General features: G+C 37.1%; 1 protein-coding gene across 20 annotated transcripts in view; it reads left to right on the forward strand.

Annotated features, from left to right (window-relative positions):
* The window catches only part of MAP2K5 (mitogen-activated protein kinase kinase 5), a 275,073-nt gene that overhangs the window by 60,719 nt on the left and 196,548 nt on the right, over positions 1-17,806 (forward strand). For all 20 annotated transcript variants that reach the window (XR_014817174.1, XR_014817176.1, XR_014817175.1 and 17 more), the window contains exon 8: positions 3,294-3,358. Coding sequence is in view for 16 of the 20 variants with exons in the window: in XM_084978867.1 (XP_084834993.1) it covers positions 3,294-3,358 (65 nt within the window). In the remaining 4 variants the exon portion in view is untranslated. The remainder of the gene's footprint in view (positions 1-3,293; positions 3,359-17,806) is intronic.

Genomic DNA, 17,806 nt, shown 5'->3' on the forward strand with positions numbered 1-17,806 from the left:
AGAATATACTGAAAGACTGAGTTCTCACCTTGACTAGTTATATTGCCCAAGAGAACTGGATTACATGCTTAAAATGTAAAATTCTGTGATTTTTATGATACTTGGTCCCAACTATAATACTTGAATATTGTACTTTGTAGGCTTATGAATCTCACTTTTATATCACAATGAGTGCTATTCTATGCTTCATTTTGAAAAGTTGAATTAATATGCTTATCTAAACTAAAAATGCTGTTAGCTATTTGTTGATCCCTTAATGATTTTTTTCGTAGCTAAGATCAATTAAAGTAACCCATTTTGATCAGAGATACAAAATTCTCGAAATTTGTAATCGACTCATAGGTTTGACACTAATAGTTTTCCTTTTTAAAACTTTTTTGATGTGAGTCATATTTATATACTTCATAAAAATTAGAAGATTCAAATAAGCAAAAATAAGAATCTGATATTTTTTAAATAGAAGAATCTATCAATTTACAGGCCAAGTAAATGTCTACATAAAAGTGTAGCAACACTTAAGTTTTTAATGGATACTGTCTGTTTGAGTGATATGGTTCTAGAACTTGTTCTTATAAACCATTTTTATGACTTTTTTTTTTTTTTTTTTTTTTGCTTTTTAGGGTCGTTCCCATGGCACATGGAAGTTCCCAGGCTAGGGGCTGAATCAGAGCTACAGCTGCTGGCCTATGCCACAAGCACAGCCACATCCGATCCGAGCCTCGTCTGCAGCCTACACCACAGCTCACAGCAATGCCGGATCCTTAACCCACTGAGCGAGGCCAGGGATCCAACACACACTCTCATGGTTCTTAGATTCATTTCACGGAACTCCCATTTTTATGAGACTCTTAAAATCTTCCTCATCATCTGAGGGATTTCAAGTTTCCATCCTTGAATTTGCTTACACATTGCATTAGCATGTGCACCTCCCTCCTCCTCCCCCTCCCCGTCCCCCCACAACGTCCCCAGTGTCCCCTCTCTTGAGTTTTCAGCTGCAGCTCCTCATCCTGGTTAGGTTGGAGTGCCAGGAATACTGGCTGGGTGGGTGGGTGCTCCACTTCTCTTTTCAACCTAGTGGGTATTGAAGGTAAAAAATACTATAGTGTTGGGATTATAATGGTTGAAGCTGCTCAGAGACTTACCCCTTTTCCTTCTCTGCCTTCAACGAAATACACAAAATCAAGCCCTCTCCAAGGCCTTAGGTGTATCTCAGTGTATTATTGGAATGGATAATATGAGTCTTAACATTTATATTTCTCTAAGAGGAAACTATGGGTTCTTTTACCTAGAAGGCTCTGACAGAGTGGTGGAGGTAGAAGGGATATAATCACAGATTGAGACCTCTCCAGAGCCTAGATTCTATAGTCCCATCCTGCTTACCCTTAAATCTCAGTGACAGTAATTCAGAATTTGTGGACTTTGAGTGAAATATCTTCTAGAAAGCCATGATGAGGGTGCAGCTTGTTAAGCAAGTTAATGGTATAAATTAGGTTGTTAAGAGTTGTGTTTAGACTACCTCGAGGAATGTTTTCAGGAAATTAGTCTATTTGTACCCGCCAATAAATATTGCTGTTTACATATGTATCTTTTTTACCTATTGATCAAAGTAAACCCAATAGTAAGTCTCCTAGTTTAGCATCTCAAGTCACTTTTATGTGTTACTTTATTTCATGCTGTTTTAAAATTTGTGATTTGGTTCAGGATAAAGAGGTTTTCTTTTCTTCATACCACAAATTTTATACAGGTTAAAATATGTTTTTTTCTGTATTAGTAATATAAAGGTAATGACAACAGAATTTCCCTCAAGTAGGAAAATAGTTGCCAATTTTTCTGACTTGTCTGCCATTTTTGCCTTTGACCCTAAGTATAGTAATTAGCTGGTTGAAAATTACATCAATCAAATTGTACTAAAATTAAATTGCATGCTGATTTATCCTTTACATGTTAATCTGTCACTATTCTTTTAGGGTTTGGCCAAACAGTTTGGAAAGGAAGCTGTTTCTCCTAACAGCACCATATTCCTAATTATCACAGCTCTCTGAAGCTTCAACCTCAGAAATGTATAGAAGAAAAATATTTCCCTTGATAAATGGAGCCTTGCTTTATTCAATTGGCGGAAGTTTAGAGTAGAGCAAAATATTTAAAGGTTTACTGTAATGGTCTGAAAGCAAACTATTTTTTTCTAGGTGATACTGAATTAAAAACACCATCCATTTTCTGCCCATGCAAGGCAGTACAATTCCCTGGAAATTGATTTTCTTTTTCCAGGGCTTACTCTGGCTTTTCCCAAGCTTTAGCTATATGGAAAATAACATATTTATTGAAACCACTTAGTGAATACAGTTGGCAATTAATTTTTAAGCAACCGGACCAGTGTGTAGAAAATTACTGAATGCCTCAAATATAATCTAAATAGTTTTAAAGTCATTTAATAAATAAATATTTAGGGAGTTCTTTCAAAGTCTACAACATTATTTTGTGGGTACTAAAATAATTCTCTACTATTCACTATACAAATGAAAGTAGTATTTGTGGCATAATAGTTTTATAGAACTTCAAAAAATGTGCAAACTGTGTTATATAGTAAATTACAAAAATGACCTTAGTTTCTATGAATCACATGCTTATGTGTTTTCCTTTTATGCATTACAATATTTGACTGTATGTGCATTTGAAAGTGCATTGATTTGGTACTTTTTCATGAAAATAATATGATATCTACCCAGCTTTGCTGTGTACTAATTTATCGTTTTTAAAGAAAAGCTGTATCTACTCTAGGAAAATCATTAACATTATTCAGTAAGTTTGTTTAATGTTAATTAGAGGGTCACTTGAGTTTTCAGGGACTGATTTGTTTACAGATTGTATATTAGATTACTAGGGTGTGTGTGTGTGTGTGTGTGTGTGTGTGTGTGTGTTTTCTTGCCAAGTTTGACTTTGGTTATGTACAGTGCTGTTTGCCAGTGGTTATATGTAATGCTAGAGACTGTGTTCTTATCAGTATCTCTGACCTGACCCTTTTGAGCTATGTTATATCATTCCATTTTGACACCTTTTATCAAACTTTAATGAAATGACCCAGGCAAACAAATTGTCATTAAACTTTCCATCACTTTGTCCCTTGGTATCGTCTTTTATAAATTGGACAGCAAATGTTGTATTGATCTTCTCGTTCTTGCAGCTGAACTTGAAATGACCCAGACTGCTTGTTGTTTATGGCCCAGAGTTGCTTTTCCTTGACATTTCCATCCACAGCATGACACCCTTTTTGTTTTTCTTTCTTTCTTGTGGAGATGAATGAACAAGACATACGGTATCGAGACACTCTTGGTCATGGCAATGGAGGCACAGTCTACAAGTGAGTAGTCAATTCTGTTTAAACTTTCTATCCACTTCTGTCAAATGTGAGTATCCAAGTTCTCCATGGCAAAGATTTTTAAATGACCACCAGCACTTAGATTTTATTTGCACATTTGACTCCAAAATTCTGCAAGGCATCTATTTTCTCAGGAATTTCTTGGAAAAGTGCATTTATATTGCCTTTTTAATATTTCTGAGAATTCATATCTCTCCTGGGTGAGCATTTAATAGTCCACCATTAGCAAATGTACCTTTAACTGGCCTGAAGTTTAATGCATTTTTCTCTTCACTCTGTTATTATTTTTTTAACTTGCTAGCACCCCGTGCTAGTCATCTGCCTATTTACAGCTATGCCCAGTGGAAGAGAAACCTTATAAGCACCATTGGTTTGCCCTGTGTCAATGATCAGTTATTAAATAGGGTTCTTCCTGTTGTATTTCCTTGTCTCCTCACCCTGCTCCCCTCAGAGAATTTCTACACATTGATGAATATGTTAAGTTATACAATTCTCCCAAATTCCAGTTGCAGTGATCTTACCCTAAAGGAGTGTTCATTTTCATATTAAAAAATGCTAAGTATAAAAAATAGTTCTCTCGACAGGGAAGTCTTTCTCAAGTAGTAGTGCAAAGTTTAAACTACATAATGTAATATCTGGTACTTAATAGTCTGCAGTGGTGTATGAAAAATATTCCACTAGGAATTAAAAAATCCATACTCTGTAAGAAAGCCCTGAGGGAGTAATAAAGCTTTCCTCCAGAGAGCTGTTTTCCATATATACACTAGTCCTGCATCACATTATAATTGTGTTTATACCTTTGATATTTTACCACTGATATTAATATATATATTTTCAGAGTTGTAAAATAATTTATGTTCTAATTGGTTACTAATGTTCTTAGGATTTTAAGTTCTTACTAACCACGTGAATACGGATAAAAATTGCCCTGTTGCCCATGAGCATGAAAAGTCGTATCTTAAAATCCCAGATCATTGTCCACACCGATGCAGCCTTGACATAGAATTAGGTTTCTCAGGGTTAGAAGCTTCAAGGTTATCTGATCCAGTTCCCCACCCAGGGCTTTAGTCCTCTCTGTGGATACAGCCAGGGTATGAGTCCTTTCTCTGGAAGTTCTTTAACATAGTCCTTTGAGAACTTGTATTTACATATTTGGATAATTTTTTTCCTGTAGATGAATTTTGTGAATAGTTGGTCTGAAAATTAAGTGCCTCCACTACGATGTAATTCAGAGAATTAAATAATAACACATTTCTTACAAGATCCTAGGGTCTTGTCCTTAAAATGTTTGATGCCTAATGTGTCGAAAGAATTTGAGGCTACTATTGTTCTTCCCTGAATCATACTAACATTCCTTCCCGTGTGGCCCACAGTATTACATAGCTAGTATCTCTTTGTCCTAGTCTTCTTCTTACTCTTATCTGGCTTGACTTTTTACCCTGTCCTGAGAGTTCTTGGGTTGAGGTGTCCTTAGAAATAAGAAGGAACCTGTGCACTCCAGTTTGCTTCTTTTTTTTTTTTTTTTTTTTTTTTTTTTTTTTTTTGGTCTTTTTGCTATTTCTTGGTCTTGGGCCGCTCCCGCGGCATATGGAGGTTCCCAGGCTAGGGGTCCAATCGGAGCTGTAGCCACCGGCCTACACCAGAGCCACAGCAACGCAGGATCCGAGCCGCGTCTGCAACCTACACCACAGGTCACGGCAACGCTGGATCGTTAACCCACTGAGCAAGGGCAGGGACCGAACCCGCAACCTCATGGTTCCTAGTCGGATTCGTTAACCACTGCGCCACGACGGAAACTCCCAGTTTGCTTCTTTTGAGTTTCATAGAGAGAGCAGTTTTCAAAGTCTTAAACTTTCTTCTTTTTAATGCTTCTATGCTGAAAGACTTCTAGCAACTCTTTGGATTCCTTTTATTGACTTCCAATAGAATACAAAAAGTCTTCGTTAGACCCCTAACCTACTTCTTATTTGTGCTGTTTCACCAAATGTTTGACTCTCAAGCATGTTCTTATTTTTAAGATGAAGACCTATTGTAAATTTACTGTCTTGGTTTATTCTAGGAGGGAGAAAACGTAAGACTACCAAATTGCAGCAGACAATTTTTATTAAAAATAATCTCCTATATGTTAAAATTTTAGTCTTTTATCTTAAAACAGGTTCATTTAAAAAAAGCGGGGAGATAGGAACTCCCCTTGTGGTGCAGAGCAAACAAATATGACTAGTATTCATGAACATGTGGGTTCAATCCCAGGCCTCCCTTGGTGGGTTGGGAATCCGGCATTGCCATGAGCTGTGATGTAGGTCGTAGACGCTGCTCAGGTCCTGCATTGCTGTGGCTGTGGCGTAGGCCAGCAGCTGTAGCTCTGATTTGACCCCTAGCCTAGAAACTTCCATATGCTGCAGGTGTGGCCCTAAAAAGACAAAAAAAAAAAAAAAAAAAAAAAAAAAAGAAAAAAGAAAAGAAAAAAAAAGAAAAAGAAAATGAAAGAAAAAAAAATGCTGGGAGAAGGGGCTATAGGGAAATGGAAAAAAGAAGCCTATCTAGCACAGAAAAATTACAATATAAAGTTATTGTTAGTATTGTTTTTCTTTTTTATTCCTAATTGTGATCAAATACATGTAACATAAAAATTATCATCTCAACCATTCTAAGTCTTCAGTTCAGTGGCATTAGGTAGATTCACATTGTTGTGTAACCATAATGACTATCCACCTGCAAAACTCTATTCATCTTGCAGATTTGAAACCCTGTACCCATTCAACAATAACTCCCTGGGTAATGTTATTTTTAGCTAAGAAGCATGTCCCAATGTTATCTTTTTATTAGGACCACAATATCCAAGGGAACATCCTCAAACAAGTTCTTTTGCTAGGATGCTTTGGTGACATTAGTGACTTATCCTAGGTTCATTTGGCTACCATTGCTAATGCTCAGTATGTGTTGTAAGATTTAGTATGTTTTCTCATTGTTTTCACTTAGTATTTTTTCTTTTCTTTTCTTTTTTTCCTTGTCTTTTTGTCTTTTCTAGGGCCGAAACCATGGCATATGGAGGTTTCCAGGCTAGGGGTCTAATCAGAGCTGTAGCTGCTGGCCTACGCCAGAGCCATAGCAATGAGGGATCTGCAACCTACACCACAGCTCACGGCAGCACCGAATCCTTAACCCACTGAGTGAGGCCAGGGATTGAACCCACAACCTCATGGTTCCTAGTTGGATTCGTTAACTACTGAGCCACGATGGGAACTCCTCTTTTTTTTCTTTTTTACATTTAAATTAAAGTATAGTTGATTTACAGTATCATGCTGATTTTTGCTCTATGGCAAAGTGACCCCCCCCCCCCCAACACACACACTCTTTTTCTTATGTTATCTTCCATCATGGTCTAGTCCAAGAGACTGGATATAGTTTTCTGTGCTATATGGTAGGATCTCATTGCTTATCCATTCTAAATGTAATAATTTATATCTACTAACTCCAGATTCCTAGTCCATCCCACCTCCTCACTCCTTCCCCTTGGCAGCCACAAGTCTGCTCTTTATGTTGATTTAGTATGTTTTTGACAGTGGTTGTTTATGGAGGGTGAATGGCAGTATCATGATCATTTAATACTTTATATAGCAGATTTCTTATAAAAAGAAAACATTTCACTTACTGCCTCGGTGATTCTTAAGGGGAGAGAACATGAAGAACATGAAGATATCAAATTGCATAATCACTTGATCAGTCATTGATCAATGGCTTTCATTTCTGTCTGGCCTTCAGTTTGTATTGTTCTCATATCCCTGGTTTTTAGTCCAGCACAGAGAAATGGCATAATCATCAAGAAATGAAAAGCCACTTTACTAAATTCTCTATAAAACTAAGTGTTTGATATGTTATGATTGACTTTCTCCTAGCTAAGTTTACCTTAATGGTGTTAACTATAAAAACTGTGATTTTTTTCAAACAAAAATGATTACATTATAGGCTATGCTACATAAACTAGATGAAGAAAATATTGGAAAATGCATTCATTGGTGACAAAACTGCCTAATGGGTCTATTTAATTTTTTTCTTACAAAGAATAATAAAGCTAATAAATACAAAGCAAAAGTTTAATACTTCATTCTTATTTGCTCCACTTTATGAGATATGAATTTCAAAGGATATGATATCATGTAACTGCATGTATATTATTTAATAGTTGATCACATTTTCATCCTTTAAGTCTGGATGTTCTCCTCAATTATACAATATGAAGTTATAGGCCCAGACATTTAAACCAAATGTGGATTTGTGTGTAGTCACCTACTGAGCTATTATTATGATAGTGATCTATACAGGTAATTTTAAGTTGTGGTATCTCCAGGCTTACTATTTTGAAATAGATCATAAAGGAAATACTTTAGAGTTTAACCCAAGCCTAGGAAGAAGAATAATTTAGGAAAAGGAGTGAATGCATTGTAATTATTGCTCCATTTCCCAAAATGCTGCAAGTTGCTCCCAAAAAATACATAAATAAATAAATTAGGAAACATATGTTCTATTCCCTTCTGATGGATTCACAGTAAATTTTAAAAACTTTGGAAAAGTGGAGAGCAATATGTGTTGTGGTTAAATGTCGGGGCTCTGGGTTTGAATCCTCTATCTGCCACTAACCAGCTGTATGACCTTGGGAAAGTTACATAAAGCCTTCTACCTCAGTGTCTCCATGTGTAAAATGAGAATGATAATATTTAACTTATAAAGTCACTATGAGGTTAAATGAGATATTCCATAGAAAAGGCTTAGCACTGTGACTGACACTGAATGTTAGCTACTGGTCATGGTGGTACCCATGATAGAAAAAATAGAAAAATTGTTAATTCCTTGGTTTCCTATGCTTCCTTGGCCATGGGATTCTTTTTTTTTTTTTTAATCATTTTTTACTTCCATTATACCTGATTTATAGTGCTCAATTTCTCTTTAACAGCAAAGTGAATCAGTCGTACATGTATATACATATTCTTTTTCTCACTTTATCCTCCATCTTGTTCCAAAAAAAGTGACTGGGTATAGTTCCCTGGGCTATACATTAGGATCTCATTGCTTACCCACTCCAAGTGCAAGTGTTTGCATCTATTCCCCCCCCCCAAATCCCAGTCCTTCCCGCACCCTACCCTCCAATCTGGCAAAAAAAAAGTCTGTTTTCCAGTCCATGAGTTTCTTTTCAGTAGAAAGGTTCATTTGTGCCATTTGTTAGATTCCAGGTAGAAGGTGTATCGCCATGAGAGTCTTTTTTTTTTTAAGGAACATATGTAAATAGCTCATAGAATTAGAGTTGTGTTAAATTAGCTTTAAAAAATTCTATTTTATATTATGATACATTACAGTATACTTCTGTGTGTCCTTTTATTCTCTAGGTGCCCCATGAATATGATTTATTGTTGTATCTTATATATTATTTTAAATATAATGATTTTCTCAAAGTTTCAAGGTGTTTTCTCTTTTATCATGGCTTATTTTCAAATTGCTATAGAACAGTTGGTATGATGTTAAGCCTATTTTGCCACTAGGGCTCATATTCATGTGGCAAAGCCAGCACTCTACACAGCATCTCTTCCTTTCACTCTCTGTTTTTCCCCGAGGCAGTGTTGTTTCTCAAGGTCGAGCAGGGTCCATTGTGTTTCCTTGTATTTTCTAGTGTACCCAGCACAGTCCTAAGGATAGAATAGATGCTTTATTCATGTTGGCTGGAATGAGAATGAGGCACATGGAGGTTTTTTCCAAGCAGGTTTTAGTAGAGCTCTTTAATTGGATCTTCCCCATATCTAGCTAGTTTTAGAGGTGGCATAATTTCAAGGCTACATAATTGTTTTAGAACATTCACCTAGAAGAATAGGGATTTCTAAACTAAAGGCATATATTTAAATGGTTAATATTCTTTTTTTTTTTTTTTTTTTTTTTGTCTTTTTGCCATTTCTTGGGCCACTCCCGCAGCATATGGAAGTTCCCAGGCTAGGGGTCTAATCGGAGCTGTAGCCACTGGCCTATACCAGGGCCACAGCAACGCTGGATCCAAGCCGTGTCTGCAACCTACACCACAGCTCACGGCAACGCCGGATCGTTAACCCACTGAGCAAGGGCAGGGATCGAACCCGCAACTTCATGGTTCCTAGTCGGATTCGTTAACCACTGCGCCACGATGGGAACTCCCTAAATGGTTAATATTCTTTAAATGTTAAAACTTTTGAGTATTTGGTATCCATTACCCCAACATTCTAGTTACTGTCCTTTTTTCTTGAGTAGTAGGACACATGGAAATGAAAGTACTTAGCAGGCCCAGTTACTTTGGAAACATTCTGTGATAATCAAGGCTAGGCACTCAGGTTCTTTGCTCCCTCAGTGCATTAGTTGTTTTGTTTTGTTTGCTTTTTAGGGTCACGCTCATGGCATATGGAGTTTCCCAGGCTAGGGGTAGAATTGGAGCTGTAGCCGCCAGCCTGTGCCACAGCCACAGCAATGTAGGATCCAAGTCACGTCTGCAACCTCCACCACAGCTCACAGCAACACCGGATCCTTAACCCATTGGGCGATGCCAGGGATGGAACCCGCAACCTCATGGTTCTTAGATTTGTTTCCCTTGAGCCACGACAGGAACTCCAGTGCATTGTTTAATGGAGTTGCATAAGCTTTGGGTCCAGAAATGAAGTAAAATCTAACTCTTAGGACTTAAACCATTCTAAGTCAGTTAGCCAACAAGCACTCAAGGATCATCTTTTATATTAATTTTTTCCTTAATGCAGATTATTCAGGCTAAGGCTCAAGTTGTCAGCTTTTTGGCCATGTATTCTAATCTGTAGGTATTTGAAAACACTAGTGAATTTTCTACATTCTGCTGCTTCCTACAGTAAAGGGTCTAACCTGAGTTTGGGGTAGAGTTTTCTCAGTGGTATAATTGGTAGTGTATGTGCTGACTACATGGTGTTTTGAAGATTGGGTATATATCATTATTTAGAAATTAATTTGACCATATCTAGAGACAAGAGAAGAGGGGGGGATAATAATTTTCAAAAGTGTTGGTCTTTCTTCCTTTCCTAGTTTATGAAGTATTATCTACTTTATGAAATATTGTTGGGCAATAGGTTGAGGATGTCCTTGGAGACGATAACTTAGATCATGTGAACTGTTAAATTGTATTCTGCCCTTGTGATATGGCTGTATAGGCTAAGTGAAACATGATGTCTTTGTTTGGGGGCTGGATTATGTCAACTCATTACAGTTAACATGATTTATTTCATGAAAATTAGAAGCTGTAGTGGTCAGTTGTAGAAAATGAGAAAATACATGAGTTATCTGATTAAATGCTGTTTAGTAAACAAAATATATTAAAACATGGAATTCCTGAGGGAAAAACATAACAGATGGAGTGCTTGATGAAAATATTGGGAACTACCTAATGCCCAGAAAAACTCTCACTTTTTCATCAGAAAGGATGGTGCCAAACCAAAAAGCCATAGGTCTGACCCCACCTTCTCTAACAACTGTTTCAATGACCCTACTCCTTTGTTTTTTCCCTGAAGTGCATCCCATAAATTATGAGTAGTTTTTAAATGGTTTTGATATTGACCCAAGAGCTAGGGTGATTGTTTGATTTATTTTAACTTTAAATTTCCAATCAAATGAAGAGTCTTTTTCTTGCACCAAAATCATATTTTAGACAAGCAAATGAGACATCATCTTAATGTAAAATTAAATACTTGTGTATGACTGGGTTGTATTATAGTATCATGTGACTAGCAAAGATATTAATATTTTCAGAAAATCAATGAGTATCTGTCAAAATTAATTATGTATGCTTTCCTTGCTCCCTCTCCCAGCATTCACCGTTAGAGGTTTGTTTCATACAATAATGGGGTATGGTATTGATTAGAATCTAAGGAATGAACCTGAGCTCCTGATTCTCAACACCTTTCCCACTTTTCTGCCCCACCTCCACGTTTCCATAACTTCACAGATGCTCATATCCATTATGGCAATGATGGATTATTGGCATCCAACCAACATGACAGGATGTCACAGGTCGCTGAGCAGATTTTCAGACTCTGTTTCCACCCGAATTAACTATTATTGAAATAGTTTATTGAGATTGAAGTATTGATCATTTTCTGCTAACCTTGGCTTAAGGGAAGGAAGAGGAGGCGGTGGTGGGTTTGAAAGACACTAAATTTCATTTTAAAAAATCTCGTTTATTTGGCCTTTTCTTCTTCCTGTTTTATAGCCCCTGTTGTTTTATTGCTTGGAAAAGGGTATCTTGGCTTTGTTTTTATGACAGTATAATTATACTTCAGAAATGCACTTGATTACTATGGGTAACAGAATTGTTCTAGTATATTGGTTTGGCCAATATTGCTATACAAACAACTTTTCAGTCAATTGAGTCTGGTAAAAAATCAATACATTATGGTAATATTTCAAGTAAGAATTTGCTGAATCTAAGTATTTCAACACTATCTCCTTCTAGGGAGAAACAGTTTTGAGGTGGCAAGACTTGTTCTAATATTTTATTTTAATAAAAATGCTTTATGAAGAAATTTAAAGTTCCCAACAGAAGTGGTTGTGAACAGATAAGCATTAGCATTCTGTTTTTATAGGGTGGAGGAGATCTAGTTTCCACTGAAATCTGTTCTCTGGCTGCATTAGGAGGGTATAATATTTGGGCTTGACTTTATCTTACAATATGCAACTTTTGGATTTATGTGTCCAATTTGGGTAATGAATTTGTAGAGAGATGTGGACAGTTCATAGACCACTTAGAAGAGCATGGAGAGAATAAAAAGGGGTCTGGGAAATTGTGTCTGTCCAATCATCCACTCATTAGTGGGGTATGTTCTGAGCCTGTGCTGTGTGGAGAGCAGTTATCCGCTGTTTGTGACAGCCAGGCTCTTAATGGACCTGTGTGCAAGTCCATGGAGAAGCTCTAGCCACAGGTAACATGTCTCTCTGTGTGGTACACAGGCCCTGGGGGCTGAGGAAGAAGTGATGACTTTTAGCTCCTTCCTCAGGAAGAATTAGGAAGGGCCTCATGGAGGAAATGTTATTTGAGGTGAGAAGTGGTCAGAGGAATTGGCTGACTTTTATCTCAAGAAGAGAAAATTAATGGATCCCATGACAACTGACTTAAAGTCTGATGGGCATTCCCATCGACAGAGGACAGGTTTGCTTTGTATTCTAAAGGCCCACTCAAATTGCTTGTCTTGAATGTGTCTGTGACAGTCTTCCTTTAGTTATAGAGTGAGCCGTGTATTCTTCCTATTGTTCTTCTCACTGGACTGTCCTCCCTAGAGGTAATCTAAGTGGGCAGCCTCCCAGGGCCCAGCACTGCACCTTACCTACTGTAGGTACTTAGTGTCTTAGGAATTAATCTGCAGAGGCCAAGTCTTCACTGCTTAAAGATGGACACAAAGTGTTGTGCATTGCTGGGTGGTACTGGGAGGGGATGAACCTTTCTAACTCAAGCAGAATGATATGGCTTAGTATTCAGAATTGCCAAGAAATGAATTCCTACCTAGACTGGACATGAAATGACTGCATTGATGACTTCCAAGTCTAAAGTTCCAAAATGAAATTCAACATTCAGCTACCATAAAAATCTTAATGTTAGATCATTTGGTTTCATACTTTTAGATTTTGTCTTATTGTATATTCACTGAACAGATACTCACCAAGAGCAACTCTGTGCCAAGGACTGTTCTAAACACATGCGATCCAGTAGTGAACAAGATGGGCAAGTTCCCTGTGCTTCTGGAGGTCACGCAGAGGCAGGGGTGGGGGTGGGGGTGTAGACAGACAGTAATCAAGGAAGGAAGATGATAGCAGACCTTTCAAGTGCTGTGAAGAATGTAAAATAGGTGCTCAGCAAGGCTTACCTGAGGGATGGGGGATGTTTGAGCTGAGACCTGGAGGACAGGAAGGAGCCAGTTTTGGGAGAATATGAAGGGAGAACCTTCCAGGCACAGGGAGCCATCTAACAGATGCCCTAAGCTGGGTAGGAATATTTGTATCTAGGAGTGTGGTTGGAGTAGAGCTAGCTCAGGGGAGAGTGGACAGAGTCCTGATCATGTAGGATCTTTGAGGCCTCTCTGGATCCTTGCTAAGAAGGCATTGGTTGGTATGGTTACCCCCTTTTTACCAGTGAGAAAGATAAAGCTTGGAAACTTTAAGTGGCATGCCCAAGGACAAATCAAGACTAGAACTCAGTATCAAAACTGCAAGTTGTACTCCTTAAATTTGTCCTGATACCTAGATCAGTACTTGGGCCTACTTCTCCAGCCATGGTTTTTCAGTTTGCCATTTGTGCTAAGTTTTCTAATTTCTAACCCAAATTTTTTTTGGTTGCAATATATAAATTAATAGATAATCCTGAAAGTCAGTGATGCGCCATGTTTAGTTGTTAATTGTAGAGGCTTTTTAGTGGGTGTTAAAACAACCGTTACTTGGCTGACAAAATTATTGCAACATAACCTGTTATTTGGTCTATCCTTTGGGTCTCATTACTTATCAAAAACTTTGAGGTTAATAATTGAATCCCTAGATTAATCGTATGGTTGTGCTAGTGGAAGTGGTGCATTTCTTGATTTATAAAAAAATTATTATTTTTTAGCTATTTTATGGTATCTGATGTGTTAGAAAATTGTAAGCTCCTGGTTGGCATATAGTACAAGCAAATATTTGTATACCATAGCGTCTAGGGTATTTACTTAAATTGCTTTTTTTGAAAAATAATTCACTGGAAAGTCCAAAAGGCATTTACTGTATATAACTTTCTGCCACATTTTTTTTTATTGCTCTGTTGTTGGTTACTTTGATATCAGAGACCATGTGTCTATTAAACTGCTGCCTTAGTGGAGTGAAATACATTTAGTTTCCTATTTGTGCACTAAAGCCGAGTCAGAGGAGCAGATTACCAAATTAGAGGGGGGAATAGCAAAAGAGACTTGGGCTGTAGGTATTAAGCATAACATTTTTTGAACAGTATTTTGATTTTTAAGTGTGATGTAGTATTTTTTTTGGCCCTAAAATTTCCATACTTTTCTTGGTCATTATTATAAAAGAAAGCAAAAGAATATACAATATTATTGCTGAAAGCAGAGTTCGTGTTGTTTTGTGAATTCAAATAATGAAATGAAAAATGTTCAGTCAAAATTAGAACTTGCTTTAGGGCACAATCAATATGGCATTTCAACAAGCTTTGTGTGTTTGGAAAATATGTATTGTGTAAGGTTCTAAAACATACTGATTCTGTTACAATTGCTAACTCTAGCAGCAAAATGTAACAGTATATACTTAGTCAATAAACATAAAGCTCAGATTAAACTATAATTAAGCTTTCAGAAAAGTTACCTAAAAATTATGAATAAAATATTTTTTACATTGTCTCAGCAACAAAATATATAGCCAATGAAACTTTATAGTGGTAGAGAAAATGACAAATGGGATAAAATTTCAGAATGAATTTTTACCATAAACACATGTGCTAAGTTTGTATACACCATTTATCTCTTCATTTTAACTTTTAAAGATACATCTTAGTGTAGCAGAGTATAACACCTGGGTTAACTGTCAGAAAAGGCAAATGAGAAGTTTCCCTGCTTCTCTGGAAGCCTATTAAAATGTTTTAAGGCCCTGTGTGCCTTCACATACCCAGGACACAAGAGAGGCTCAGAATCATAATGGCTGTTTCTTTTTCCAACGTGGGCTCTCCTATCGCATGCCCAGGATTATCCCCCAGCAGCATTGGAATGTAGCCGGGTAGAGTAGGTATCACCATCTGCATTTGAGCTGTGATGAAACTGAAACACCAAAATTAAGGTATTTCCCTGAGGCATTGAAGCAAAACAGGAGCTAGAACCACCACTGAAATGCATCCTTTTTTACTTCTTGGTCCCTTCTTGAAGCCCTTCCTAGTAAATAATTAGGTTTTGATTCTGTGAGGTGCCAAGATAAGCAGAGTCTGTGAAGGCCTAAAAATTTCTGCTGCCATTTTCTAGAAAATATACTGCAGTTGTGTTCTGTATTTTTTTTTTTTTTAAAGCACGTTTTTTGGTTTTTTTTTTATTTATTTATTTATTTATTTATTTATTTATTTATTTATTTATTTTGTCTTTTGTCCTTTTTTTGTTGTTGTTGTTGTTGCTATTTCTTGGGCCGCTCCCGCGGCATATGGAGGTTCCCAGGCTAGGGGTCCAATTGGAGCTGTAGCCACCGGCCTACACCAGAGCCACAGCAACGTGGGATCTGAGCCGCGTCTGCAACCTACACCACAGCTCACGGCAACGCCGGATCGTTAACCCACTGAGCAGGGGCAGGGACTGAACCCGCAACCTCATGGTTCCTAGTCGGATTCGTTAACCACTGCGCCACGACGGGAACTCCGTGTTCTGTATTTTTATTTTTATTTTTATTTCTTGTGTCAGGCACATGTACCTTATAGATGACTATATGAACAAACAGCTGTCTTCTTTCTTCCTCCCCTCTCTGGAATTTGTAATCTTTGAAGTAACTGATTCGTGTTAAAAATGTTAATGCCTCTCTCCACACTTAAGTCATTTCAGCATATGATTCTCCAGAAATTATGTCTTTGGGTTTCTTCATTGCCCATGATTTTGTGAATGCTTTGTGTGTTTTTAAATCATCCTTAGAATCTTGTAGGTTTTTTTGGCTGCTGGCTTTTATAAGCAAGTTTGTTTTCCTCCTCCCACATGAACTCCTCTCCCTTTTTCCTCTTGTCAATCTTACTTTAAAAATATATGTGACATCTTTAAGCCTTCATCTCCTGAGTGGGTGGGAGAATAGCACCTCCTTTTGACTAATCTCAAAGGACTTTGTAAAACAAAATGTTACTCAGTTTTTGAAGAGTATCTTCTAATACAATTTATATATTTTTGCAAGTCACTACAGATACTTCAAAAAGAAGAACATAGTAGAATTGAGTTTAGAATCCAAATACTTTATCTTGTTGTCTGTAACACAAAGGCACAAATTTTTCCTTATCATTGGGTTTAAAGGTAACTGTACTCAGATGGTGGAAGGTATGATGATAGTTTGAATGTTATTCAGTTTTTAATGTTAAAGCAAAAAGTCCCTGCTGGTTTGTTTGACCCTGGTCATGATACACCAGTTTCAGGAAGTCTGTTATGCACAAAAGTGCACAAAATGAAGATAAAGTGCCTCTCTCCAGCCTGACAAAAGCCATTCCTTTGCAGAATGGTAGCTGCAGCGAAAGTAAATAAATGAATGGACAGCAATCACAGCCTAGTTGATGAAACTGTTCAATTAAAGCACAGGCATTTACATGGTGTAATTTCCCTAAATTGCCAATGAGCCCCTTTAGACACAACCAGTGTTCAAATTGATTTCAGCATTGATTTTGGCTGAAGCTGATAAATTTCTGCTTGTTAGTTAAAGTAATTTTGCAGAAGACTTTGTACTGCAGTATTGAAGTGTTCATTTAGCTGATGGTTAAAAGAGGAGTTATTTACAGAGGCCTCTACTGTTGTTCTGAGATGGGACAATTCCCCAATCATCTTTTACTTTTAATTTTTTAGGCTTCAGTATACCAATCAATAGGTGATTGAAACTGATTAAAACTTATCCAACCAGCTGCCTATGGCAGTTTAATTAGAAGCTGGATGATTCTTAAATTAAAGTTGTCTTATTTTCATTGCATAGCCATCTTCCAGAAGAGTAAGGGACTAACAGTGCTGAAAACGTGAAGTTTGGCTTTATTAAGGTATCCGGCAACTGTTAAATCACTCAATAGCTATTCCTGAGGCAACTCAGAAATGTATTCAGAGGCTTTTGCCTTTATAGAGATTAGAAATAATAATGTACTTACTTGTTATAAACAAGAATTTTTTTTTTGTTAAGGGGATAACTTGTAGCATAATGACATGTGAAAGAACAACTGTTTTGTGATATATATTTCAGAAGCAAGATGAATGATTGAGCTTATTTTTTAAATACTGTAGTACAGGGTGAAACTAGACATCATGATGTCCTATGCATCTGCTCACAAAAAACATCAGCTTTGAATTTGTATTTTTTATTCTGTTTCGAGATCTTGACTAAAATCAATCACCGGTGAATGAAAGACCAGTATTTTCATATAAGTACATGTTGACTTTTCAACAGAATAGTGAGCAGGATTATTGAAGAGATTTTTGCTTTTTTTTTTTTTTTTTCCTCTCACTCTCTCAGGGAGGCTTCCTCATACTCATTTTCTCTAGTGTGGGACAATTTCTTGGGTTTTTAATGGAAATGGGTTAATATTTCTGTCATAGGGGACATATTACATCTGGTACTACAGGGAAGAAGGGGATAAATGGCTCACTTTTCAGAGGTGCATTTACTCTTTGACCCACTAGGGTACTATTTAGTGTTCTAGGAGAGGTAATTTAGTAAATTGTACCC

The sequence above is a fragment of the Sus scrofa genome, chromosome 1, assembly GCF_054392235.1.
Source record: "Sus scrofa isolate SSC_HxYL_T2T_F1_AM1 chromosome 1, Sscrofa_HxYL_maternal_Yorkshire_Landrace_v2.0, whole genome shotgun sequence".
NCBI lineage: Eukaryota > Metazoa > Chordata > Mammalia > Artiodactyla > Suidae > Sus > Sus scrofa.